Source organism: Acartia tonsa, chromosome 7 (assembly GCF_053477335.1).
Source record: "Acartia tonsa isolate MP-2025a chromosome 7, ASM5347733v1, whole genome shotgun sequence".
Lineage (NCBI taxonomy): Eukaryota > Metazoa > Arthropoda > Copepoda > Calanoida > Acartiidae > Acartia > Acartia tonsa.
In genome coordinates this window covers 9,374,819-9,400,182 of record NC_137266.1, presented here as the reverse complement: position 1 = coordinate 9,400,182, position 25,364 = coordinate 9,374,819, and the positions used below count along the sequence as shown (strand labels likewise).

Below are 25,364 nucleotides of genomic sequence, written 5' to 3'. Positions count from 1 at the left end.
TGTGACTGATGAAGCTGTTACTATATTTGAGACTGTTCTAAGTATTCTAATCATCTTGAATTCACTGATTTGTCCTTACACCAACAGTCAACTTCTGAAAATCTACCCATCAATTATTAACTCAGATATACCAAGTCCACGAAAGCCTTGCCTACTTATCTTAATGATAATTGTATCTGTTCCTCTGCTTATAATTCCAGTATTGATGTGTGTTGCTTATAATGATCTGAATGATATTGTTTCTGTGATAGCAGCTTTTATATATCTAGTATTTATTAGCATCAGCATAATGATGACTATTCTTCAACATCTCATATTTTTTGGTCCCACTGCACATAAATTTATCAGCTTTGATGAATTTGATACAGAGTGAGATTTCCTTTTTTATTAAATTATCAGGTCATGTAAAGGAAACAAAGTTGCAGGTTTTGACTCATTTTCCTAGTAGCATTTCTAGCACCTGCGGGGGACTCTAACCCTGCAGAGCCAATTGCATAACCCTGTGGGGTAATCACCAAACCTAACCTAAAATAACCTTTCAAAAGCTACTGTGAAAATACGACAAAACCCACAACTTTGTTTCCTTCACATGATGCAATTAATCTTATAAAACACATTTTCTAATTTGATTAGTATTAATTTTATTTCTATTTGTTCCTAGTCTTAAAGAGTATTTTTTTTCAGTGGTGGCAATCTAAAATCAGATCTGATCCTGGATTATCTAAGTGAATACAAGAGTTACAAGGTGAGTTTTATATTTCTTAAATAGAAAATTAGTTTTCAAGTGTACATATGTTTTAGAATGCTGTGAGCTTGGGTATGTTCTTGTTCTTCTCAATTCAAACCATTACAGGTACTTAACCCTTAATGGTCGCTTCCAGTTTTTTCTATCTCATTTTCTGTGTGTGAAAGATAAAGAGCCCAAACTGGGTGACTTTTTAAGTATGGGTATGACACATAACTGGGAGTTATAATTTTTTTAATATCTCAATCCTGGAGGTCACAGGATGCCAGCAAACCTGGCAGGGTCATCCAGGTAAAGAGCAAAAATATTTTTGACTTAAACAAAGCATTTTATCTTACCAAAATACTAAAATATCATCTAGAAGTACATCCTCATATGAAATACAGGTGTTCAAGTCAATTTTAGGTTCCAGGTATGATCCTGCAGGTCCTGATTCTCCAGGTCTCCAGAAATCTTTATGTGGCTCCAGTGGCCGCAACTTTTTACTTAGACTTCAAATTTTAAACTTAAGCTTTTCTTACATGTCTACATAAGGTATTAAAATTTCATAAAGATCCGCCACCATTTTTCTGCCGACTGTGGCAGCTGCCAAGTACAGTTGCGGCCGCTGAAATTTATATTTTGATATTTTTAATATAAAATTTACTTAATGATAAACATTTTCTGCAAAAAATAGTTCTTCTAGCTTCAAAAATAAGAAAATTGCAGCCGTTTGAAATTTTTAAGTAAAAAAGACCTAAAAACAAAGGTTGTTAAATAAAAGGGTGAAGGAAGCGAAAATTGACTTTGACTTAAATAAGGTCTGAAATTCATTATCAAACATAGGACTTTTACAAAAAAAAATTAGCCCCCCCCCCACCCCAACCAATTAAGGTGTGGCAAGGGGTCCAACTGTTAAGGGTTAAAGGAAAACAAATTTGATGCTGAAAGTGTCCACATTACTGTATGTTAAAATTATCTTTTTTTAGGGATATTCTTTGCTTATGGAGTTATTTTCTATTTAAAGCAAGGAGTCACACTCATGTTGAACGCCCCCCCCCCACCCCCAACCAATTAAGGTGTGGCAAGGGGTCCAACTGTTAAGGGTTAAAGGAAAACAAATTTGATGCTGAAAGTGTCCACATTACTATATGTTAAAATTATCTTTTTTTAGGGATATTCTTTGCTTATGGAGTTATTTTCTATTTAAAGCAAGGAGTCACACTCATGGTTGCAAGTTATATGTTGAGCTTTTTGTGGATTGTTTTGGTCTTAGTTTACTTGGCTCTTGTCTCAGAAGACTGTAACAATTCATTACAAGCTAAAAAAGAGGTAATTAGTTAAAAAATTATTGTTGTTAAAAAAGGTAATGATAGGTATCTGATGAAATGTTTTATGGTAGTAATTTATCCCATTGTATTTAAGACAGCTTTCTACAGATAATTAGATAAGAAATCAAATCAATTCCTCTTTTGTTGGCCCTTTCAAACCCCTTCTAATCTATAGGATATTAATCGGTTCACACTATAGTTCAATACTTTTTCTTTGTATCTAGATGTTTTGGCACTTGTATGGACAAGAAGAAAATTTCATGGAGAAAGGAAAAATACTATCAGCTCTGATGATATTAAACCAGGCAAATTTTTTTACTTATTTTATGTTTAAAATAACATGTAGCTAAACTACCATATTTATAACAAATAATAAAATAAAAAATTTAGGAAGGAGGAATGACAGCTGCCAGATTCTTCAGTGTTGACAGAAGTTTACTTGTTAGTTTAGTCAGCACTCTCCTTACTTACATCATTATTCTACAGACATCTAATATAACAATAATATAATACAAACACCTTAGTTTTAATTTTTTATTCAAATTCTTGTCTCTAAAATCATTTTGTTCCAATTTTAATATTTGGCCATGTAAATTGAAATTTTATGTTATTTATATTGAATTTTTGCTCTGAATGCATATATGTTAATTGTATATTTACCAAAAAAAAGATACTAAATGTTTATGTTAGAACTCATCAATATTGATGACTGAGCACTAATGGTTGAACTTATCTGCAGAAATATCAACAAACTTTAAAGTTTATATAAATGTACAATACAAAAATTACAAATTTACAGCAATATGTATTAAGGAATATTTGTATTTGATAGCAATAAGATTTCAAGCAGAGGCCTGAAAAAGAGAATATGACCACACCCCTGGAAAAAATAAAGTGGTGGTCCAACCTCCTACACCCCTAACCCCCTAAAACAGCAAGAGGGGGTAAAGATAAAAATCAACACAAATAAAATACTTTTCACATCATGTTATTTACATTTGAGTACAGGGTGGTCTATAGGAAGAGTGTAACATCCACCATCTGATATTGTTGACTTTCTTATAGGGTTGGGCCGGATATCCAGTGTGGCCGGATATCCGGCCGGATATCCGGTCATTTTCAATATCCGGCCGGATACCGGATATTGAAACTATCCGACCGGATATCCGGCTCTATAATTTTTTATACTTTACACCAAAAACCTCTGCTTTTAAAAATCTTAAATGGCTATAATTTTCTTATTATTGAAGCTAGAAGAACATTTTTTCTGAATAAGTTTAACTTTATGTAAATTTATATAAGATTTCATCAGAAATTTTTTTTTTACTACTTTAATATCTGGTAATTTGGCCGGTAATCCGGCCGGATATCCGGTAATTTGGCCGGATAACCGGATATTTGCCGGATATCCGGCGTTGGCCGGATATCCGGCATTTGAAATCAGCCGGATATCCGGTATCCGGCCAAAAAAGTATCCGGCCCAACCCTACTTTCTTACTCCCCTTAATAACCACCCCGTTTTTGGCTTCAGGGTGTGTTAAAATTTTTGGGTATTTTTGTGCACGCTTCTGTGCATGCTTTGGATTTCAAGATCAAAAAATAAAACACTTTTTTAATATCTTCTATTCTTAACATTATGATTTTTAGATCTACTGTTCTTACAATTTTACCAAGAATAACTGCCCACTCTTAAGTAAGTTACTCTTATGAACGTAAAGAACAAATGTAATGATAGGATTAATTGTTATTCTCAGGAAGCTAGGTTGATCACAGAACAGGGATACAAAGGATGTAATGAATTAGATTAATAAAATGTTTTACAAGCTTTTTAAGTGTATATAATAAAATTATTATCTTTAAACAAAATTAATCATTTAAAATATCTGAACTTGTAAAATCTGTCCCTTTTACAACATAAAAACGTAGTTATAGTGCCTTTAGGTCGATACTAAGCCAGCTGTGACCACTTTTGTTAAAGCCATATAGTCGATATAAAAACCTTGAAATTGCACATAATACAGTTTTCATAGGTATCCCTTTAAACATGAAAATAAAAAAATCTGAATGTTCATTATTTGTATTCATGTACAACATAATTTAATAAAGTATATCATTATAAAGAAAAAAGGATAAAATCATAATTTATTGAGGAAACAAGGATAATAACAACTATAAAAGCAAACCTCTGAGACGATAGAAAAAAACTAACAGCACACTTGTAGAGTGAAATAATAATTAAAATATAAATTAGTGAATTTGTTGAAAAACTGCTTACATACTTACATTTTTAGGACTTGCCTCTGCTAACTTCTTCAGGAATCAAATTGCAAAGTTTAAAACCAATAAGACAATTCTAACATGCCTAAATAAACGAAAAAGCTATCTGTTCCAACCCTTTTGTAGAAAAGATTCGCTTTTAAGAACTACGAGATTTTTAGTGAGATAATATTACAATTTTAAACCAACAATTCCTGTGCAAATTAACTTGCCATTTTTTTCTCAAAAAATATACCTTTTCCTAATATTATATTTGCATGAAATCAATCGAAGTTTGTTAGACAAAATATTTCTTTATATAAATTGATATTGAACATAAAGCCAGGTGTAAAATGTAACATGGTAAAAATGAATCCTCGCATGCTTTACTGAACAAGGATGACAACATCCATAAAAGCAAAGCCTTAAAAAGGTAGGACAAATGAAAATTAACACTTTCAGAACATTAAAAGCAGAATTAATGCATAAGTCTAAAAAAATTGTAAGTACATTTACTGCAAAACTGTTTAAGAACATACTTATATTTATAGGACTTGATTATAGAGTTGCTTTAACGGACGGACCCTAATAATAAAAAATCTTTGCATTTAAAAAGTAAATGAGAAAAATGATGAAAAATGTTTCTACTTTATTATTAAATGCATGCATGTATGTATAAAAATAAAGCTGGAATGCAGCACAAATTGAAACTTATTAGAACAAAAGTGAGCGTTAGTGTTTCACAAAAACACACATTTTTATAAAGAGCTTTTAAATGTAAGAAAAGTTTATTAACATTTCTTTTAAAATCCTGAAGTTAAATTCACATGGATAATCAGGGCTCGGTACGGTAATACACGGTTATTTAATAGCGAAGCTTTTCTATAATTAGGGTCGGTCCATCCGTACGTACGTCCGGAACTGATAGCTCTTTAGGCATGTTAAAATTGTCCTACCGATTTAAAACTTTTCAGGGTTATTTCTGTAGTAGTTAGGTACGATTTAGAAAGCGTAGCAACTCTATAATAAAAACCATAATGTCCGTACGTCCATTTTAACATGATAATTTTTAACAACAAGTTTTTATATCATATTTTTATCCATTGATCTGATTTTTGGAATACTGATTCCTAGGACAATAGAGTACAACGTTATATGCGAATCCTCTTTACAATCAAGTATTAAAAATGTAAGTATGTCCCTAAACATTACCTGTATTTATTAAGTTTTTCAACCAATTTTCTTACAGTGTTGTTTCGACCTGTATACATTTATGTTCTGATTATTTAGTTAAGATACTCAACAATTGTTAATGTTCGTTTTTCATTAGGGACTTTAATCTGCTTTAAATATTCCTTACAACAACTCCAGTATGTAATTTAATTTGTATTTAATGTATTTTAATGTTATAAAATGTAAAATTAATTTTAGAAAGGTTTCGTGATTTTAACATTGATTTTTTTGTGCTTTGCCACTTGTGGATGTTATGATTTAGTTGTTTTGTATAAGCATACATCAGGGGTGCATCCTAAAATATGTGAAAGTGTAAATGTTTGTATTTTTACTTTAGGAAGCAAAGTTTCTCCATGACTCGACCAGTTTAAATTTTCTTAATCATATTGAAAAAACCCAGTTGACAATTGCTGTTTTTTTACTTTTGTTCTATAATTTTAGAGATTTCTAATTTGTTTTCTTCAGAGCGTCTAAAGGGTCAAAATTTTAGTGCAAAAGGTAGTTACTAAATTGTGTTTTGACTAAAATAACTTAAAACTGAAACAAAGTCGAAGGAAGTTGGAAAAAACCTGCGCTGAATTAAGGTACATGGCCTGCATTCCAAATCAGGGTGGAACGGCACAATGGGCTGTTTATTACACTAGTCCTTGATTGGTTGATTCATTAAGTTGAGTGTCTAAACGTTTTAACTACTATTTATAATTTACGGAAGGAGTAATTTTGTGTATCATCATAAGTGATGTGCATCAATTTATCGATCATTGTCTTATCCCTTTAGATTCCTGATTCCTGCTATATTTATGCAAAGCACAGGACCAACCCTCGCTATCGTAAATTTACTAAAAGCCTTTGCATTTTTTTTACAAACAACTTTGCAACACATTGGTTGAATAGAAAGATACATGAGATACAACCAAATTAAAAATTTAATTACCTGCCCTCGTAAGGGAAGGATTCTGCTTGATCATCTAGAGAAGGCAGAGCATCATCAGCTTGTAATGGGATGCAATACTCAAGGACATTAGGTCAAGTAACATCGAACAGACAACCGACCCTTTGATTGCATGACCTATGTCTGAGAAGTCATAACTGTGCATGTTAATAAGTTGAGCCTGTTTATAGGCCAAGGCTTTCCACATAGTCTAACTAAATAAATACTATTGATTAAATCAACTGTTAACACTGCAAAAGCTGCAGGTATTGGTATAGAACGCTTTTAAAGGTTGCGTGATTTTACTAATTTTATTATAGATAGATAGATAGACATACAGCCAGATAGATAGATAGGCAGATAGAAAGTGTTGCAGTGATGTGTTGACAAATTATCTGAGATGATAAATGATGACATGGCTTTAGTTATATTTGTCAAATAAAAAAATCCAAACAAAACAGTAAAAATAGCAGAGAGAGAGAGAGAGAGAGAGAGAGAGAGAGAGAGAGAGAGAGAGAGAGAGAGAGAGAGAGAGAGAGAGAGAGAGAGAGAGAGAGAGAGAGGGATTGGACAATTAACGGTTTATTACACTAGTCTCCAATTTTCAGAGACTCGATAAAGTGTCCGACAAAATGAGCCATGTGACGTCAATAGATCCATCTGTTTTTAAGGGGTTTCCTTTCCCACTTCTTCTCTCATCTCTCCCGTTTATGACGTCACTTTTCATTTGGGATTTATGTCTTTTTTCCATCCAGCCAAAATCACTGAAGTGTTATTTTCAGGAAAGTCCTACTTATGTCCTTTGCTATTTAAAAGTATTTTCCTGAACATTATGCAAAAACTTTTTTAAAGCAGGACAATATCAAACACTAGCGGCTACGCCCCTGGAGGGGTGTTTTCCACCGAGCTTATTAATAGACAAATGATCACGTAAAGGTTTAAAATTCAATATAGAAATATATTTTTCACTCAAAGTGACTTGTGAGCATAGAAAACCTCAACTAACTTTAGAAAAAAAAACAGAGAATCGCTCTCCCACTCTGCTTAATTTGGGTAATCTCATTAGGGTTATCAAACCTACAAAACAAAAAAAGTACCTCTGTATCTTTCTATGTAGATCGTATCTAAAAGTGTTTTCATAGATACATTTATGAACAAATAAAATCCACACTTCTACTGAGGCAAAATTGAGAGAAAGCCCAATCTGTCCCGATTTTGTATCAATTTTGAAAAGTGCGATTCCTGTGACGTCATATAAAAAGGGAAGGAGGGATGAAAATCTCTTCCCTTTTCTCCCATCTCTTTTGAAGAGATTTTCTTCCCCCCTTCCCTTTTTCTTTCCCGAAACGTATATGACGTAACTAGAATCGCACTTTTAAAAGTGATACAATCGGGACAGATTGGGCTTTCTCAAAATTGAAAGTAATAATAGTGGAGGATAGATTTTTTTTATTGCTTTAGGTCAGAGCTGGATCTTTATTGGTGAGCCAGATCGGGGTGAGCCGAATTTCAGCCAATCACAGCGCGGCATTTAATAAAATGCTGTGCTCTCATTGGTGGAAAGTTGGCTCACCCTGATCTGGCTCACCACTAAAATGATTTAAAGATCCAGCTCAGGTTAGTTATAGGTATATTGGGTAATGGGCAGCCTCCATTAGGAAGGGCATTAAAAAAATATATATATAGTGGAGTTTTAGTGCTCGACAGGCACTTTGAGGGAAAGCACCTTGTTTTTTCCCCCTTCCATAAAGCTGGAGGTCTATAACCTTGTGTATTGTGCAAGAAATAAATGTGATAAAGATCTCCAATAAGTTTTGATAATATTATAGGGGTAAATATGAGTTTACTTCATAGTTTGTAATTAGATTTTAGAATTTGGTAATATTTTCATTTTATAAAGATTTCAGTAAAAAACTTTATATTTTAAAGGTTATGCTATAATCCAGGAAGAAAGGAGACAATAGTAGTTTATTACACTAGTCCCCAAAGTTTAATGATAACATTTTCTATAACAGCTTTGAAGACTTAAATGAGTTTTAATTTGTTGATTCATTAAGTTGAGTTTTCATACGTTTCAACCACTAATTCTAATCTAAAGAAGGAAAAATTTATTGTATCATCATAGGCTATGTCCATCAATTTATCTTCCATTGTCTTATCCCTTTAGATCCCTGCATAATTGTCCTTGTTAATTAGAAGGACAAAACTAATCAATTAAAGTATATTAGTAAGTGATTGCATGTTATAATGCAAATATGTTATCAATATTGTAGTTATAACATCAAGTTATTATGACTTTAAAATATACTTTATTAATCATAGGTAAGTTTTGTTTCAAACAAGTATGACAACATCCATAAAAACAAAGCTCTAAAGAAAGGACATTAATTTGAAAGTGTAATTTTTTTTTATAAATGTGTTGCAAAATTTTTATTTTTAGGTGTAGATTATTGCCTATATTATGGTACCTTGCTATACTAGGAATCATTATTCCAAAATTAAATTAGTCAATTATATCATGCAAAATATTGATGTTAAAAAGGCTAAAAAGCAAAATATATAAATGATCAAACGGACTTTCTGGTAATGATTAAAGAGTTGTTACGCTTCCTAAATCGTACCTAACTGTTTATGCAAAGCTTGAAATCGATGGGGTAATTCTAACATGTTGTAGAAATTATCGAAAAGAGTTTTTCTTACAAACTTAATTATAGAAAGCTTAGCTTTTACAAAGTTTTAATGTTACTTAAGAACAAAACAAAAAATAATTAATTAATTGTAAAATAAATCCTCGAATTATTGGAAAAAATGTTCTAATATATTTGGTTAATTTTTATTCAGCTTTATTTGAACTGGTACCTGAATCTTATAATTCCCTGTGCCCACCTAATGATGGACAAAGGTTTAGGGTGGGTATAAGGTAAAAGATTTAATTTTGAAGTAATAAAACTTTAAAAATTTAAATAGTTATTTCAAGTGTCTCTTTAAAAACCGATTGATATCCGGTGGATTAGAACCGGTTCTCAGCCATACTGAAAAAGTATGTAAGGCATCGTATTATATCCAGTTTTCTATGAATATGAAAATGTACAATCATAAGATTAAAACAAGTTTATTTAGTCCGTGCCTTCGGATTCTCAAAGCTAAAGAACTGGTTTTTTTCTTGTAATTGTATATCCGTGGAAAGCTGTTTATAATATGATTTGATAAACAACTATTAGCGTCTTTTCGTAATTTTCACCATGCTGAAATAAATATTCCAAATATTCTCCTTCCCCTTCGGGGCCTAAGTAGGTAGAAATTATAATTATTATTATGTGATTATTATGGTAACAGAATAAGGTACACCAACCACCTCCCCCCCCCCCCCCCCCCGACAACGAACTACTCTGGCTGCAGCGCTCGGCTCCCTAGCCTGCCTAGCCGGAGCGCTCAGCCCCCTTGCCTGCCTAGCCGCAGCGCTTGGCTCCCTGGCCTATAACCTAACCTAACCTAAACTAAAATAGTTGTTCGTTGTCGGGGGGGGGGGGGGGGGAAGGGGGGACTCAAATTTTTAAAATTGAAAAAAAAATCTAAGAGGAGAACTTCCAGAATAATTTGGAAACCTATTCCCGTGTACTGGGACAAAATGACTCATGTGACGTCATAAAAATGAGGGATTATTCATCTCTTTATTAAGGGTTTTCTTTCCCACTTATTCTCTGATCTTCCTCATTTTTATGATGTCACATGGCTGATTTTGAGTCACTTTGTCCCAGTACATTCTCGTATGTGCAATATAATTAATACGATATATACTTCTGTTTTTTTCTCAATATTCTATTGGCTTTGTAATGATTAAGATGTGTATGTTAATTTAATTTCAAGTGGTAAAAATCAAAGTTTGGTGTTAGTTGAAAAGAATTCTTTAATTGCCAATTTGAAGGTACAGTTTTAATTGATAATTTAATAAATTTTATTTATTGCAAAATAATGAATGTTATTATAAGTTGCTTATGTTTTTAGATAGAAGGATTTAATATACAAGGAGACTTAAGATGTGATTTTAGTAAATTAACAGGTTAAAAAGATTTTTAGATTTTTATCACAATAATTCATTTGCTGCCTTACAACATAATATGCTTTTCTAGGTTGTGAAGGTGATTATAGAGGAATAGATAACAATTTGATTATACAACATGAAAAGGTGAACTTTTTTATCAGTATTATCGACTATATAAAAAACATTTTTACCAACATAATATTTTTATATGCATAAACCAAAAATTGTTAATAAATAATAATTGTCTTTAAATTAATTTATCGCATTTTAAACAATATTGTATTATGCAATTACAGTATGATTTTTTAATACAATTACATTTTCGCTTAAAATACGAAAAATTTATGCATGAATTTTCGTAATATTGCACTTTCGTGAAAAGATTTCCAATTTATTTTGTTAATTTAATGACCATGTAGCAAAAACTGTAATTTCTAACGGTTTCGTCCTCGAAGGGAAGAGAGAAATTTCAATTTTTGCCTTCTGATTAAATATTGATATACCCTATTCCAGCATGATCACTATTACGAAAATACAACCAAAAACTATTTTATAAAGCTCATAAGTGCCTATAATAAAATGACGTCATACAATACAAATTATCAATGATTGACTAATACCAGGAGCAAGCCAGAATAAATTTTAATTGACCAATGGTAAGCCAGTTTGACGTCATTTTTATGGGCCTATAAAAGCTTCCTATTTCATATATTTATTATAGATTACTACTTTTATATATGGTCAGAAACTTCTATATTGTGACATATTACTTTATACAAAGTAAGTTGAAATAACTTTTACAGTATGGCTTCGAAACTCTCTCTCTCTCTGTAACAGGAGCCGAGATAGAGGGGGGGGGGGCTAAATTAGCCTCCCCCCCCCCCCCCGATCTATTAAGGTGGGAATTGGGGCCCGATCTGTAAGGGTTAATTAATAATTTCCACAAAAAAATTTCATTAATATAAATTTCATTAAATCGATCTCCATTTTGTTTGCCAGAGCTGTATAAAAGTGTATTTTTATGGAAATATTTTTAAAAGATTAAGTAGGGGAGGGGCTCTTTTTAAAGGAGATTCAGCGGTACAAACAGATAGGCATCCTGTTACTTTTATATCAGAATTGTTGGTCGAACACAGTAAAACTTAGGACCTTTCTGAAATATTCTGTAAACACTTATTGATTTTATTATAGTTGGGTGCCCTGTGAAAAAGCCAGAATTATAATTAACGTTATTTATTCACCAAAATCTATTGATGGATTTCCTTGTAAGGTAAATATTTTAATTTTGTTTACTTCTGTTTGTTTGGAAAATCTGTTAATCAAAAAACAAAAATCTTCCAATTAGAAATTAATCTTTATACACAACTTTGGTCGATTTTTTATAGAGGACGACATATAAAATACATTTTAGAAACCAAGAAGAATAAAAATCAATACTCCATTTTGATTTACCATTAATGTATTAAAAGTAGTTTGATGTGTAAGTATGTGTTCCCAGTTAGGGATGTAAAGGGATAAGACAATGGCCGATAAATTGATGATACTCAGAATTACCCCTTTTGTAGATTAAAATTATTGGTTGAAACGTTTGAATCAACCAATGATAGTTCAGTAAAGTCCCTAAAGTTGTTAAGCTAATTGATAAAAAACAGGCTTTTGAAAAAAAAATTGCCTTTTAAATGCGCATATATTTCTATAGGAATTTGTAGCAAGTTCTCATCAGATATTGACAAGATTCTATTATGGAAATTTTGAGTTTCCTATTGGTCCTGATGGTGGTTCTAGTTTTAGGTAAGAGCATCACTCTTAAGGGATAAGAAAATGGCTAATAAATTGATGTACATCCCATATGATGATATACAAAATTACCTTTTCTGTAGATTCAATTAGTGGTTAAAATATTTGGATACTCAACTAATTGAACCAACCAACCAAAATTCAATAATAGTCCAAAGGTTAATAAGCCAACGAAAAAAAAACGTTATTATAAAACTTTTGGTACAAGTGTAATAAACATCCCAATGTCCCTTTCCTCCCTGGGTGAAAAGTCATATCTTTCTATTTAACTGACTTTTGGAGCAGTTTGACTTTAACATCGCATTTGATTATAGAACATATAGGAATATTTTTCAATAGAAATGAAGCTGGCATACTAGCAATATTAAATGAATTGTAATAAAAGCATTCAGGAAGGCGACATTGGACTGTAAAATATACGTGTGCCCATAGTTTAAATTCAAGTTATCAAAAACTCAGGGTAATTTGGTTTAATATTTTTTTTGTTTTAAAACTAGTGATCAAACAACGATCATTTTACATGGGGTGTATTTAATTCATTATAATATGCGTTGTACATCTAGCTTATCTTCTAATGCTTACTAATATACCAAGCAAACACACTTAGCTTTTTCCATGAACATGTAATAAAATAAAATCAACAAAAAAGATAATAAATTCTTAACCCAAGAAGTTCAGAAACCACACCCGAGCCTTCCCCTCCTTCTATACCACCTCCTGATCTGGAAGTTATGGCTCCTGGAATATCTGCAGGTATCAATCCAAAAAAAACATTCATTTATTTATCTAAAAAAGAACTCTCTGCATTTCATAACATAATTCCTATACATTGGGGCATTTCATATTAAAATTGTTTAATCTTTGTATATTATTTGCTACTAGAATAATTCACAGACTTGTTTCAGATACAATTCCACAAACTATTGAAATTAAGACGACATCTGAAAATTCTGTATGTATATTTTAGTATTATATGAATGAGTTTTATTTAAATTTTTTTACAGTGAAGCTTCTCAAGAGAGCTTTATTTCGTATGTCTGCCCTTCTGTCAGTCTGTAATACTGGATTGTTTGATTTTTATTCCGACCCTTCAACGTATAAACATTTGTAAAAAGGTGAAAATTACTCAGCCTATCCTAATTAATAATAGGTGGTGTACAGTTAAGGGAATAAGAATACCTTACCTTGGGCTGTCCTAAAGTTTGACTAAAAATGTTCTTTATCTTTATTTCCCAATATCTTTATTCTTTCTGTAACTCCCACAACACTGGCCTTACATTTTGCTAAAATTTTCAAACAGTTTTGCTACCAATAGGATAACATAGCCCTGGTGTGGAGTAGCACAGCTATTTTGTTACACGGATATGTCTGTCAAAATATCAAATAAGTAAAACTGACTCATTGATATTTACATTTCTTTTCTTTTTCCTTTTTCAATTTTGAACTTACAAAATATTTTCAATTGTAAAAGGAGAAAGTCAATTAAAAATGTTAGAGATGAGAAGAGAAGCGGGAAAGACTTCCCCTAAAAAAGTTATGGATAATCTATCATTTTATGACGTCACATGTCTTTTTTTGAGCAACTTTCTCGATTTACTTTCAATTCATGTTTTTTTTTATTTTTTTCCTATATATATAACTAGCGGCTACGCCCCTAGAGGCCTCTAGTGGCACTTTAAATGTTGTTGTTTGTTAAAGTTCATTTTTTATGTACGATACCACCTTATTTGACGTTGAAGTCTCGCCTAAATTTTAAAAAAAATGATTTTTTTGTCATTTATCTTGGGAGGATGGTGGTACCCTCCCCCAAAATAGTTATAAACCTTCCCGGGACTTATGAGAAGCTACCCTGTTAAGGAGAACCCGATCGGTTCAGCGGTTAGCGAGATCCTTCGGTACAGACAGACACACAGACAGACAAACATCCTGTTACTTTAGTTATATATAATAGAATTTTACAAATTTATCTAGACGCATGTATTTTTAGATTCTCAATTAAATGTTCAATTTAAAATGCGCTATTCTATATGTATTTATTTATAATTCTTATAAATTTTAGGCTGGTTTAAGTACGGTAGTAATAGTTATCATTATCATTTTATCAATTCTAGCTGGGTTATTTATCATTCTACTTATAATTTGGATTTATTTCAAATATAAAAGGTATATTTTTTTCTATAAGACTTAACTTATTTAACAAACTAACCAGGAAAAGATAAAAGAATAAATTCCTTTAAGTAATATTTTTTAAATTCCTATGTTAACCAAATATTGATAAAATTGTAAAATTTTATGTTTTAAATGATATAGCATAAACTTTTTCTCTATCTTTGATTTGTATAATATTTTTCTACACACTTGACCTGTTACAAAAAAAATTTAACATAAAACATGGACAACTAAATGTAATATTTCATCTTAATAGTTTCAAAACATACTTATACAAACTTTATTGTTTTTTCAATTGTTTTATTGAAGAAACAAATAACAAATATGCCAAGGTTTATACAAAACAACTAGATAATGAAATTTATAAAGGCTAAATTGTAATAAAATCACTTAAAAATAATTTTGTAAAAGACTACATAAAACAATGGTGAGTTATTTAATAAATTAGTTAATTTACTTTATTCTTAAAAGACTAATATTAATACCAAACTAGTTTTGTCAATTGTAGGGAAGCTTTTTCAATAAAAGAAAAATTAATGTATTTGAAAATTTGAACAAATTAGTAAGAAAAATATTAACCAAATATTGAACTTATTTTGTTTTCATTTCCATATCACAATATTACTTTTTAGAGAGGAGGAAAATATGAGAGCAGAATCTGAATCTAAAGAAGTAAGTTCACTTTTGATATCTTATACAAAGTTTAACCTAAAATTTTTGAAAGAAATTAAATAGTATTTTAATTAGATTACTTCATTTTATAACTTAAATATATATATATCAGAAAATTAGCACCAACTTGGCCAAACAAGAAGTGCAAGTATCTCAGCTACAAAAATCTTTAGAGTTTCTGCATAATACAGTTGAAAAGACTCAGGTTATTATCTTTTTTTATGTACACCAGTTTTTCTATGGTTATGAGTTTGTTTTCAGAGTTTAAATTGAGGTAGAAACCATAGTCGATAGGATTGAATAAAATTTTAATATAAATTTTAATTGTATAATAGCAAATAAAATTTACAAATGTGATGAGAAATAAAATAAGTTAAACAAAGTATAATTTATAAGAATATATCAATTAAGATCTGGTGCTTAATTAATGTTTCTTAAACTTACTCCTGATAAAAGTAAGTGCTTCAAAGGTGTAATCCACTATGGTTAAAGCAGATAATCCTAACCATAATCCAAGGGCACTTCCCAAGTCTACAACTAAACTAAACTCATCATAATTGAAAATATCAGTATACACAGTGACAGTTTCTTTTGTGGTCAGATACAAGAATGCCTCATTACCAGCAAAGTTTGACCTTAAATTTAAATTAAGAATCAAAGAGTTGATGTTAATTATGTAATCTTGTACCCAGCCTATTACATTGAAGCCCAAATTGGTTAACAGGTATACAGTTGGGCTTCAGCATACTAGTCTTGGTAGAAGTGAGTTTCTTACACAAATATAATATTATGATAATTTATTTACCTGTGAGTTGCTAATACTATTTTGACATCCTGGCTCAAACAAGGTTGCAAACAATCTTTCAGCATTTTCAGCTCTCTTCCAAAAATCAGTTCATTCATATCATACATTATTTTTTCATCTGAGTATTCTAAAAGGTGTCCCGGATTTTCATGTTGAACTTCTATCTCCTTGTCTACTTCACAAGTCTGACCAAATTGTTTGGGAAACCATGGAGGCAAACATTTGTAATATTTCAATAATCTAGCCTTCAGAACAGACAGAATACAATCTTCATAACTAGATTTGATGCTAGTATAGTCAGTACAAGTTTTGCCATCATGGATGCGGGAATCATACAGGGAATATTGAATTTCATATGCAGCCATATCAAACAGATTATTAGTTGTTGGACCATATTTAATTCTTGAATTTTCCATCTCATTAGTTCTTAAATTGTTAATTTTTTGTGGATCTGTTATCATAAATATTGACTTTTTATCAGAAAACAATCGAGTTTTTTTAATGACAGTTTTGTTGAATTTTAAGCAAAAACCATATGGCATCAGAAATTTCAGTTCAGAATTGTTGGTAGAGGATTTGTTGTAATCATAGTGAAATATCTTATGTTGCAAATCTTTAAATGTCAAATTTCCATATTTGCTTCTCCAAGAATAGTGTCCATTAGTCAATCCCATTAAGAAATGAGTTACAAGTTCATACCCTAGGGTGTTAGAGTAGTCAAACTGATCATCCTATATAAAAATATTTTACAAAGTGCAATTAACAATGTATATTCTTGTTAAAAAAAACTTACATACCTGACAGACATAGGTTATAGGCAATTCAATGTCCTCAATTGAAAGCTGAGAGTTGGCTTTTATAATGGGAGGTGAAATATACTTCTTGACTGAATTGTACATCTGGAACAGAAACATTCCTGTCACAAAACACAGAAAAATCAATCTTGTTAACTTTTCCATGTTTATGATTCAAACCAACCAAACTGACTGAATAATTTTACATTGACTATTATGTATACAATTTCATTGTAATGCATAAAAAGTTCTATAATTAAAAACGCTGGTGAGTAAGGACAGTAAAATAAAAATTCAAAAGTTTAAACTTGTGATTTAATATAAAAGCAAAAGATTAGAGGTAATAGTTATGTCTTGCATCATATTATAAACAACTTTCCGCAGATATGAGATGTACAATTTTAAGATTTAAATCAGTTTTTTAAGCCCTGAAAAAATGGCTACAATCTTATGATTGTACATTTTATATTTGTAGAAAACTGGATATAATACAATGCTAGAAATAATTTTTCAGTATGGCTAACCACCGCTTTTAATCTACTAGATATCAGTTTCAAAATAATATGGGAAAATATTTTCCAAACAACATTTCTTAGCAGATAAAATCATAATTTTGATTTCAAAGTAAATGTGCACTTGGCTGCATAAATGAAACTGGAATTAAAGCCAACTATAAAACAACTGACTAATTGATTTAATAAGATTATGAGCTTTTCCTATCAAAATTTTTTTAAAACTAATTTTTTATTTGGCCATATTGTCTTTACTAATATCTGTGTACTGTACATAAATCATTGTCCTTAACTATACATAATAATATGTATGTTTTGTATTGAAAAAGAAATAAATAAGCAACCTTTTTTGTAATTTAATGTTTACAAATGAAATGCATTAATTGATGTTTTTGTTTGGGTTTTAACTTGAGAATTTACAAATATTGCTCTGTGAACACTAAAAGATTGGACCTAGTATAAGAAAAGTATAAAATTATAAATGTTTTTGTTTGTAGGGGAAACATTCACATTTTTACAAGCTCTAGAAAGATATATTGATTACCATAAAGATTAGATTTTCAATGTTAACAAGCACTAGGAATTTTACCGAGTCTCTTTAAGATTTTCTTTTCAATGTATTTTTCAAGGTTTTAATTGTTTTTAAATTTTTATTCAGTGTTTATCAGTTTTTTTTTCAGTGTTCTTCCATGTTTTTCAAGTTCTTCAATGTTTCCCTTGGGATTTTCAATGTTTACCTAGGGATTTTTAATTTTTTTTTCAAAAACATTAAGAGAAAAAAAATCTTCAAACTAAAAAAATCCTCCAAGTATTTTTCTTTTACTTTTTTTTCACAGTTCAAAAGCAGAACATTATTATTATTTAATACTATCATTAAGTATTTAATTTTCTTTTTCTTTTATGTTTGGTAATAAAAACTTCTTTCAAAATGATTAAATAATTTCTAAAGCTTGAATGGATTAATTGTTCCTATTCAAGAATTTTGAATATGTAATAATAGATAATTATAATGCTGCCATCATGGCCAGCCAAACTAGTCATCATGGCAAAGAGAATAAATATATGTTGAACTCAATAAAGTATTTAAAGTAAAATATCAAACAAAGAAATTCCAGACCTCCAGTCCTTTCAGATTATGAAAAAATAAAATGATTAAAATTTATTTGTGAAAGCTATTATTTTTAAAATAATCAAATTTAAATGTAATTATTTCTTAGTTATTTTTATTTAAACAAATGCAAACTTCATGTTTTTTTATTAAATTACTCTGCAATGATTATAGAACATTATAATAGAATAAAATATAATTAGAATAATAAGAATAATTTTTTTCATAAAGTGCAATTTTTAAGTTTAATAAAGCTTAGGATTTTTAAAAAATATTTCATATAAAAGAAAGTATGAAATATTTCAATTTAATCACTGTTAATATTGTAATATGAAACATCTTACTTTATAAATTAAAAATTGATTACTTTAATTAATAAGCAGTAAATAAGCATTATAATCAATAGGGTGGGTTGATATTGGACATTTGTTTTCTGAGGCCAAAGCGGGGATCTGCAAATGATTTGTATGAGTATAATACACCTCTGGATGATTTAAAATTTATCCTAAGTCTTAAAACCGCTGACTACCAGACATTAAATTGTAAAGGTATTTGTATATGGGAGTCAAAAATTTATTGAATCAGAACTATGGCTTCATGGTGCTCCCAGGAAAGGCATTGAGGAGTAGAATCAGGAACTTTTGACTGTTTCAAAAAATCTCGTTCCTAGCCTGAGAAAATCTAAAAAACCTCTACAAATTGGACAATTCTCAATAAACCTTTAAAAAATGTGGTTTTTTTAGTGATTTCTAAGGCTAGGAACGAGATATTTTGAAACGGAAAAAAAGTTCCTGATTCAGCTCCTCAAGGCCTTTCCAGGGAGCACCATGAAGCCATAGTTCTGATTTAAAAAAAAATTTTGAATGTCGTCTTTGCATATTAATAAGTAATCAAATATATTTTTTAGTGGTTGCGTTCTAAAACTCAATTTTTTTAAATTCTTTTTCGGTCAGAAATGTTTTAAAGGTTAATTTTATCTTTTGCATATCCCCTCTTTGTCTAATTCCGATATGAACCCACCCTAATAATCAAGGTCTAATGCTGAGCTCATATCTTTGGTACTTGCTTCTAATGTAACTAAAAGCTTCAATAATGTAGTCCATAATAGTGAGAGCAGATAACCCTAGCCACAAACCAAGAGCACTTCCTAAGTCCACTACCAAACTGAATATGTCATATCCATATACATCAGTGTGCACTGTAACAGAGTCTTTTGTAATAAGATGTAAGTCTGCCTTCGTTTTCCAATTTGCCCTATAAGTAGAAATCATTAAATTTGAAGCATTTGAAAAAAACATTCTTATTTTTAATTCTTTAAAGGTTTTATGTAATAAAGTATTTAACAAGAAAGGTCTCTAGTCTCATCATTTTTATAAAGTGCTTTTCTAAATCTATAAATATTAAGCTTTCAATGATTCATATTGGAATAGATTAAAATAATTTTCCATAAAGGCTAAATTGAGAAGGAAAAAAAATTGCTGACATGCTTGTGCCTCAACTGAACTAAATTTAGTTTAACATTTACAAACTTAATGATCTTTAAAAAATATGTTTTAAAGTTTGCATCAAATCTGTTAGAATTTTATTCTGCGTTGTTCCTTGTAAGTATCCCTGACTGAAATATGATGGAATCTGTTTTGAGAATTAAAAATAATGTTGGATTAAATCATATGTTTACCTATAAGAAGCCTTGATCATTTTTACATCCATTTTCAAGCAGGGTGGCAAGCAGACTTTCAGCATTTCTAATTCCCTGCCTAATATAAGCTCATTCATATCATAATTTATTCTATCCTTAGAGTACTCAAGAATGCTTCCCTGGTTTTCTTGTTCAACCTTAATTTCTTTATCTTTTTCACAAGTTTGGTCTGAAGGTTTTGGAAACCAGGGTGGTAAGCAATTGTAATACTTCAGCAATCTAGCCTTCAGAACAGTCAGAATACATTCTTCATAGCTGGATTTTAAACGAGCATAGTCAGTGCAAGCTTTACCATCCTGAATGCGTGAATCATGAAGTGAATATTGAATCTCATATGCTGATATATCAAATAATCCATCAGTTGTTGGACCAAATTGTATCCTAGAATTTTCCATCTCATTAGTTTTAAAACTGTTAACTTTGGCAGGATCTGTCAACATGAACACAGACTTCTTAACAGACCAATATATAACTTTCTGAGTGGTTGTTTTGTTGAATGTTAAACAGAAACCATATGGCATCAGAAATATGATTGTTTCATTGTCATATTTAAGATCTTTATAATCATGGACATATATCATGTGTAGCAGCTCCTCATATGTCAAATTTCCATGTTTTCCTTTCCAAGTATAATTTCCATTTAAATTTCCCATTACAAAGCCTGTTACTGAACCATACCCAAGTGTGTTTGAGTAATCAAATTGATCCTCCTTAAAACATATTTACTTATTTTTGACTGCTTAAATTAAACATAAAAATTCTGCTTGACTATTGGTTTTTCAGATAATTTCTATTCATGTTTTTAGGTACAGACGGCTATTTTGCTTCAGAAAGGCTATGTATATCATGTTGTAGAATAAATTTATAACAGGAATTTTTATAGAACAAAACAAACTGTATTTTTTAAGAGAAAAAGTGTTCCTCAATTTAACCCATTTACCATTGACAGATTTTTGTTTTTAGTATCTTCCAGCCGTTTGGGAGCTGACTGCTTTTGATTTTTTTAGTCAGAAAAATAATATCAGAATTTAATATTGGTTTGCTATTTTTTTCTAAAATCATATTCAATGAAAAACAGGGTTTTAGGCATAATTTGTTACAAATTGGTATATATTTATATGATGCAAAACTAAGATATTGATTATTAAACTCTGTCAATGGTAAGTTTGTTAAATTAAACAGTACTTTTTTTCTGTTAAAAAACACACTGTAGAACAGTACCTGACAAATGTAGGTTATCGGAAGCTCAATATCTTTAACCGATACCAATGAATTTGCTGTAATAATTGGGAAAGAAACATATTTCTGTATTGAATTGTACATTTGAAAGAAAAAAATGCCCGTGGCAAAACACAAAAATATTATTCTAGTTATTTTTTTCATTATACAAAAAATGAAACTCTTTAGCAGGCTTGGTTTTATATACTGTTTGTTAAATATTTTGAAATATTATATAAATATAGGACAATAATAAATACCATGGATCGCCATCCTAATCCTAGACAAAGAACAAAAGCCACACCAATAGCTGTGTAAAATAAGCCACACAAGAAGTCATAGAATAAGCCTCAGCAACCTTTGGCCTAGGCTACTATCATTTTCAGCCTAACAAAAATACACCTTCTGCAACAGCAAAAAAATTGAATTAAGCCCTATCAGGGTATGTCAATCAATATCTCAGACATCCTGAACAACCCTCAACCAGTCTCAGTCTGAAGTTGCTGCTGCAGATCCCTGTGAAAAACTGCAGTTGAAAAGAAACAATTTAAATCAATTGCTGTTTACATTTGAATAGAATCATTAATGTCCTAGCAGAATTTATGTTTTTGAATATGTGTAAAAAGCTTTAAAAATTCTGATGAAATTAAAAATAAATAATAAAAACTGCCTCTTTAATGCATATCATTATTAGTTTTAACCATGAAATAGGATAACGCCCATTTTTTCAATTATTACTCAACAGAATCTGTCTTTTCTACACTCTGCCTCAAACAACCTAAGCCATTATCAAACTAGAGCCTCCCTAAGTCTAATCCACGTGACTGAAGTGCGGCTCTAGGTCCCTGAGAAAAACTGCAGTTGAAAGAAACATTTTAAATCAATTACTGTCTACATATGAATAGAATCATTAATGTCCTTTCAGAATATTTTTTTTTGAATATGTGTAAAAAGCTTAACAAATTCTAATGAATGTAAAAATAATGTAAAAACTGCCTCTTTCATGTATATCCAATTAGTTTTAACCATGAAATATAAATATTAAAATTATTATCATTAATGCGTGTTAAAAAAAATGGAACAGGTACTTTTAAAATTTAAAAAAATATTTTTTAAGGGATAACACCGATTTTTCAATAATTACTCAACAGAATCAGTCTTTTCCCCAATCTGCATCAAACACAACCTAAGTCAATATCAAGCTAGAGCCCCCTTAAGTCTGAAAGGGCGGCTGTAGATCCCTGAAAAAAAATACATTGAAAACGAACATCTTTAATCAATTGTTGTCTACATTTGAATAGAATCATTAATGTCTTTTCAGAATTAATTTTTTTGAATATGTGTAAAAAGCTTAACAAATTCTATTGAAGCTATAGAGAATGAAAAAAATGCCTCTTTCATGCATTTTTAATTATTTTTAACTAATAAATATAAATATTAGAATTAAGCTCTATGTTTATTTATTCTTTGTGCTTGTTTTCTCAAAAAAAGGAACAGGTAATTTTAGATTTTGTCTTTTATAAGGCAAACCTTTTTTGGTATTGATATAAACCATTTTGTTGAAAGTTAGGATTATTTAATAAAATGATAAATTAAATTCAGGAATATTTGTATAATTTTAGGATTTACAACATGAACAAATAGTAAATCAAGCTAAATTAGAAGTAGAACAGAGTTTTATAAAAGGTAAATTATTCATTAAAATCCTTTTGTAAACATTATCTCTATGCGTCTGTCTGTACCAAAGGATCTCACTAACCGCTAAAACAATACAGTTTATCTTTACAGTGTAGCTCCTCACAGGTCTTGGGAAGTTTTATATCTTTTTGGTGGAAGGTTACCACTCAAAAAAAACACCATCAAATATTGTTTTTACTTTATCTTTTTGAAACTAAGGGGTTTCAAATTCAACCCTCCACCACCTCAAGTGCCCCTAGAGGCCTCTAGGGACGTTACCACGAGTACCAAGTAATATATAAAACATACTTTTTTCATTAATTTTCTTTATTAAGAGAAATCATTAGACTATGCCTGCAACTTGGATAATTTGAGAGAGGATTATCTGAAACATAAACAAGATAAGAATGATAGAGAGGTAACTTTCATTTACATTTTTACAAGAGCTAGAAAGATTTAGCAATTTTTATGATGATAAGGTTTCCAATTTATTGAGATTTCAATGCTTTTTCAAAAATCTTTCAACAAAAATAAAAAAAACTTAAATTTTTTGTCAATTTAAGGTTGAAAAGTCAGTGAGTAACGATTTCAATATTATTTCCTTGGCTACTTTTAAAGATAGTCAGCTGATCTTTTGAGCATTCAGTAGAAAATTTACTTGGTCCGCCGGTCTCTTAGTCATGCCACATTATTCATTCTTGATTCACACAACTGCTAGCTGTTTAAATCACCTTGTCCGTTTTCCCAACTACGATTTTTTGATGCTTTTATAGATTAGGATGTTGTCATCCTTGTTTTTAAAATAACAATTTTCTTAGGATAACTGTATTTTATGAAATATTTTTTTTTATTTTTAGTTTTCTGTGTTAGAGAAGCAAAATGAGGCCCAACTTAATAATTTAGCAGGTATTGTGAACATTTAATTAGATTTAGTATAAAAAATTATATTTTAAAATAACATGGAAATAAATGCAACCATACTCTTTGAAAGAGTTCCTAGAAAACGGCAGACATATTTTTTTTATCTTTTTAAGATTGAATTTTTGAAGTTTATCTAATAAATCTATAAATAAAGATGTATAACCAGGAAACTACTTAGATCCCTCTGTTGGGTACATTTTTTGTCTGCTAGCAAATTGTTTTCTGCTCTTTTGTAGTGACTTGGCTGTGTTAATATTCCCGACTTTATTGGTTGATTTTTAAAGATCTAATTAAAAGTGAGGACATACAGTTATTCAACTCCTTCCCCACCTCTATTGTTTTACTCTAATATTTTGCTCACTGAATTTTTTTCATAAAAATTTAATAATGATTCAAACAATTTTTAATAGTTTTCTAATAATAGTTTTTTTTTGTAGTTTTGTATGAAAGTTTTGGTTTAGCAATTCAATTATTCATTCAATCAATGTTTAATTATTCTCTCTTCCTATCTCTAATTTCAGAACAACACAGATTGGACCAACAAATTTCAAATATCAGGGAGATAGATAGATAGATTTAACTTTGTTTAAAAGTATTAGGTTTTTTTTTGTCTGTAGCTTGAGATTTCGATATCTGCTGAACCAATTGAGTTCTGCATTTTTAGGAAATTTCCGATAGGTCCTAGGATGATTATAGGCTTTTTATGCCATTTTACCTTTGAGCCTTTAGATGCTAAGGGCGCAGTTAATAGTTGGAATAACTGAACAAAGGCTTTAAGGAAATAAATTGTGGGTCTAGATATAGTACATAGATTATTAACTAGGCATCATTGTTACTTTGGATAATAAGCAGTAAACACATAATATTTTTTTAAATCTAGAAAAATGAATAAGTAGAAAAACTATTATTTTATACTTTCATGAGTTTTGTTTTCATTTCCCATACAATATTTAGTGCAGTCATACTACATGTGTATTTAAATATTCTGTACAAAAAGCTGAGGTAAAAGAAATAGTAATATTATAAAAAAAGTTATATATAAGAAATATAATTGGTCTTATATAATTTAAGAGTCTAAACTAATAACTAAAAGTTTTTTTAATAACATAAAATCTCAGAAAAATCATTGATATTTGCTTTCCATTATTTTTATCTCCTTTATACTACTTGTCCTTTGCCAAGAAATTATAGTAAAGGGAAGAAAACTTGATATTAAAAAAGTTTTTGAAAACTATCTTTTGCATCTTTTGTCTCAATCTTTAATACTTTTCTTTTAGAAAATATCAGAGGAAACTTCAAGGAATATCTACTATAGGTCACAAATTATAGTATTTTATGAAAATAAATACAAAATTTTAATAAAGAAAATGTTTTAAAATTTAAGGTTGTACATTTAGTTTTAATGATTAATTTAAACTTACAAAACAATCTTGAATTATCTACCTTTTATAAATAATCTATGGCAATATTTAGGC

At 30.0% G+C, this 25,364-nt stretch overlaps 1 protein-coding gene across 1 annotated transcript; it reads left to right on the top strand.

Moving 5' to 3' along the window:
- The first annotated feature begins 10,345 nt into the window (after positions 1–10,345).
- Positions 10,346–24,463, top strand: LOC145324146 (uncharacterized). The gene is made up of 15 exons (XM_080166773.1): positions 10,346–10,400; positions 10,481–10,535; positions 10,606–10,661; positions 11,239–11,297; positions 11,709–11,787; positions 12,217–12,308; positions 12,985–13,067; positions 13,220–13,266; positions 14,374–14,477; positions 15,116–15,155; positions 15,268–15,360; positions 22,914–22,977; positions 23,304–23,386; positions 23,826–23,874; positions 24,411–24,463. Exons 7-15 carry the CDS (start codon positions 13,046–13,048, stop codon positions 24,461–24,463), a joined length of 555 nt encoding a protein of 184 aa, XP_080022899.1. The 5' UTR covers positions 10,346–10,400; positions 10,481–10,535; positions 10,606–10,661; positions 11,239–11,297; positions 11,709–11,787; positions 12,217–12,308; positions 12,985–13,045.
- Positions 24,464–25,364: the final 901 nt, after the last annotated feature.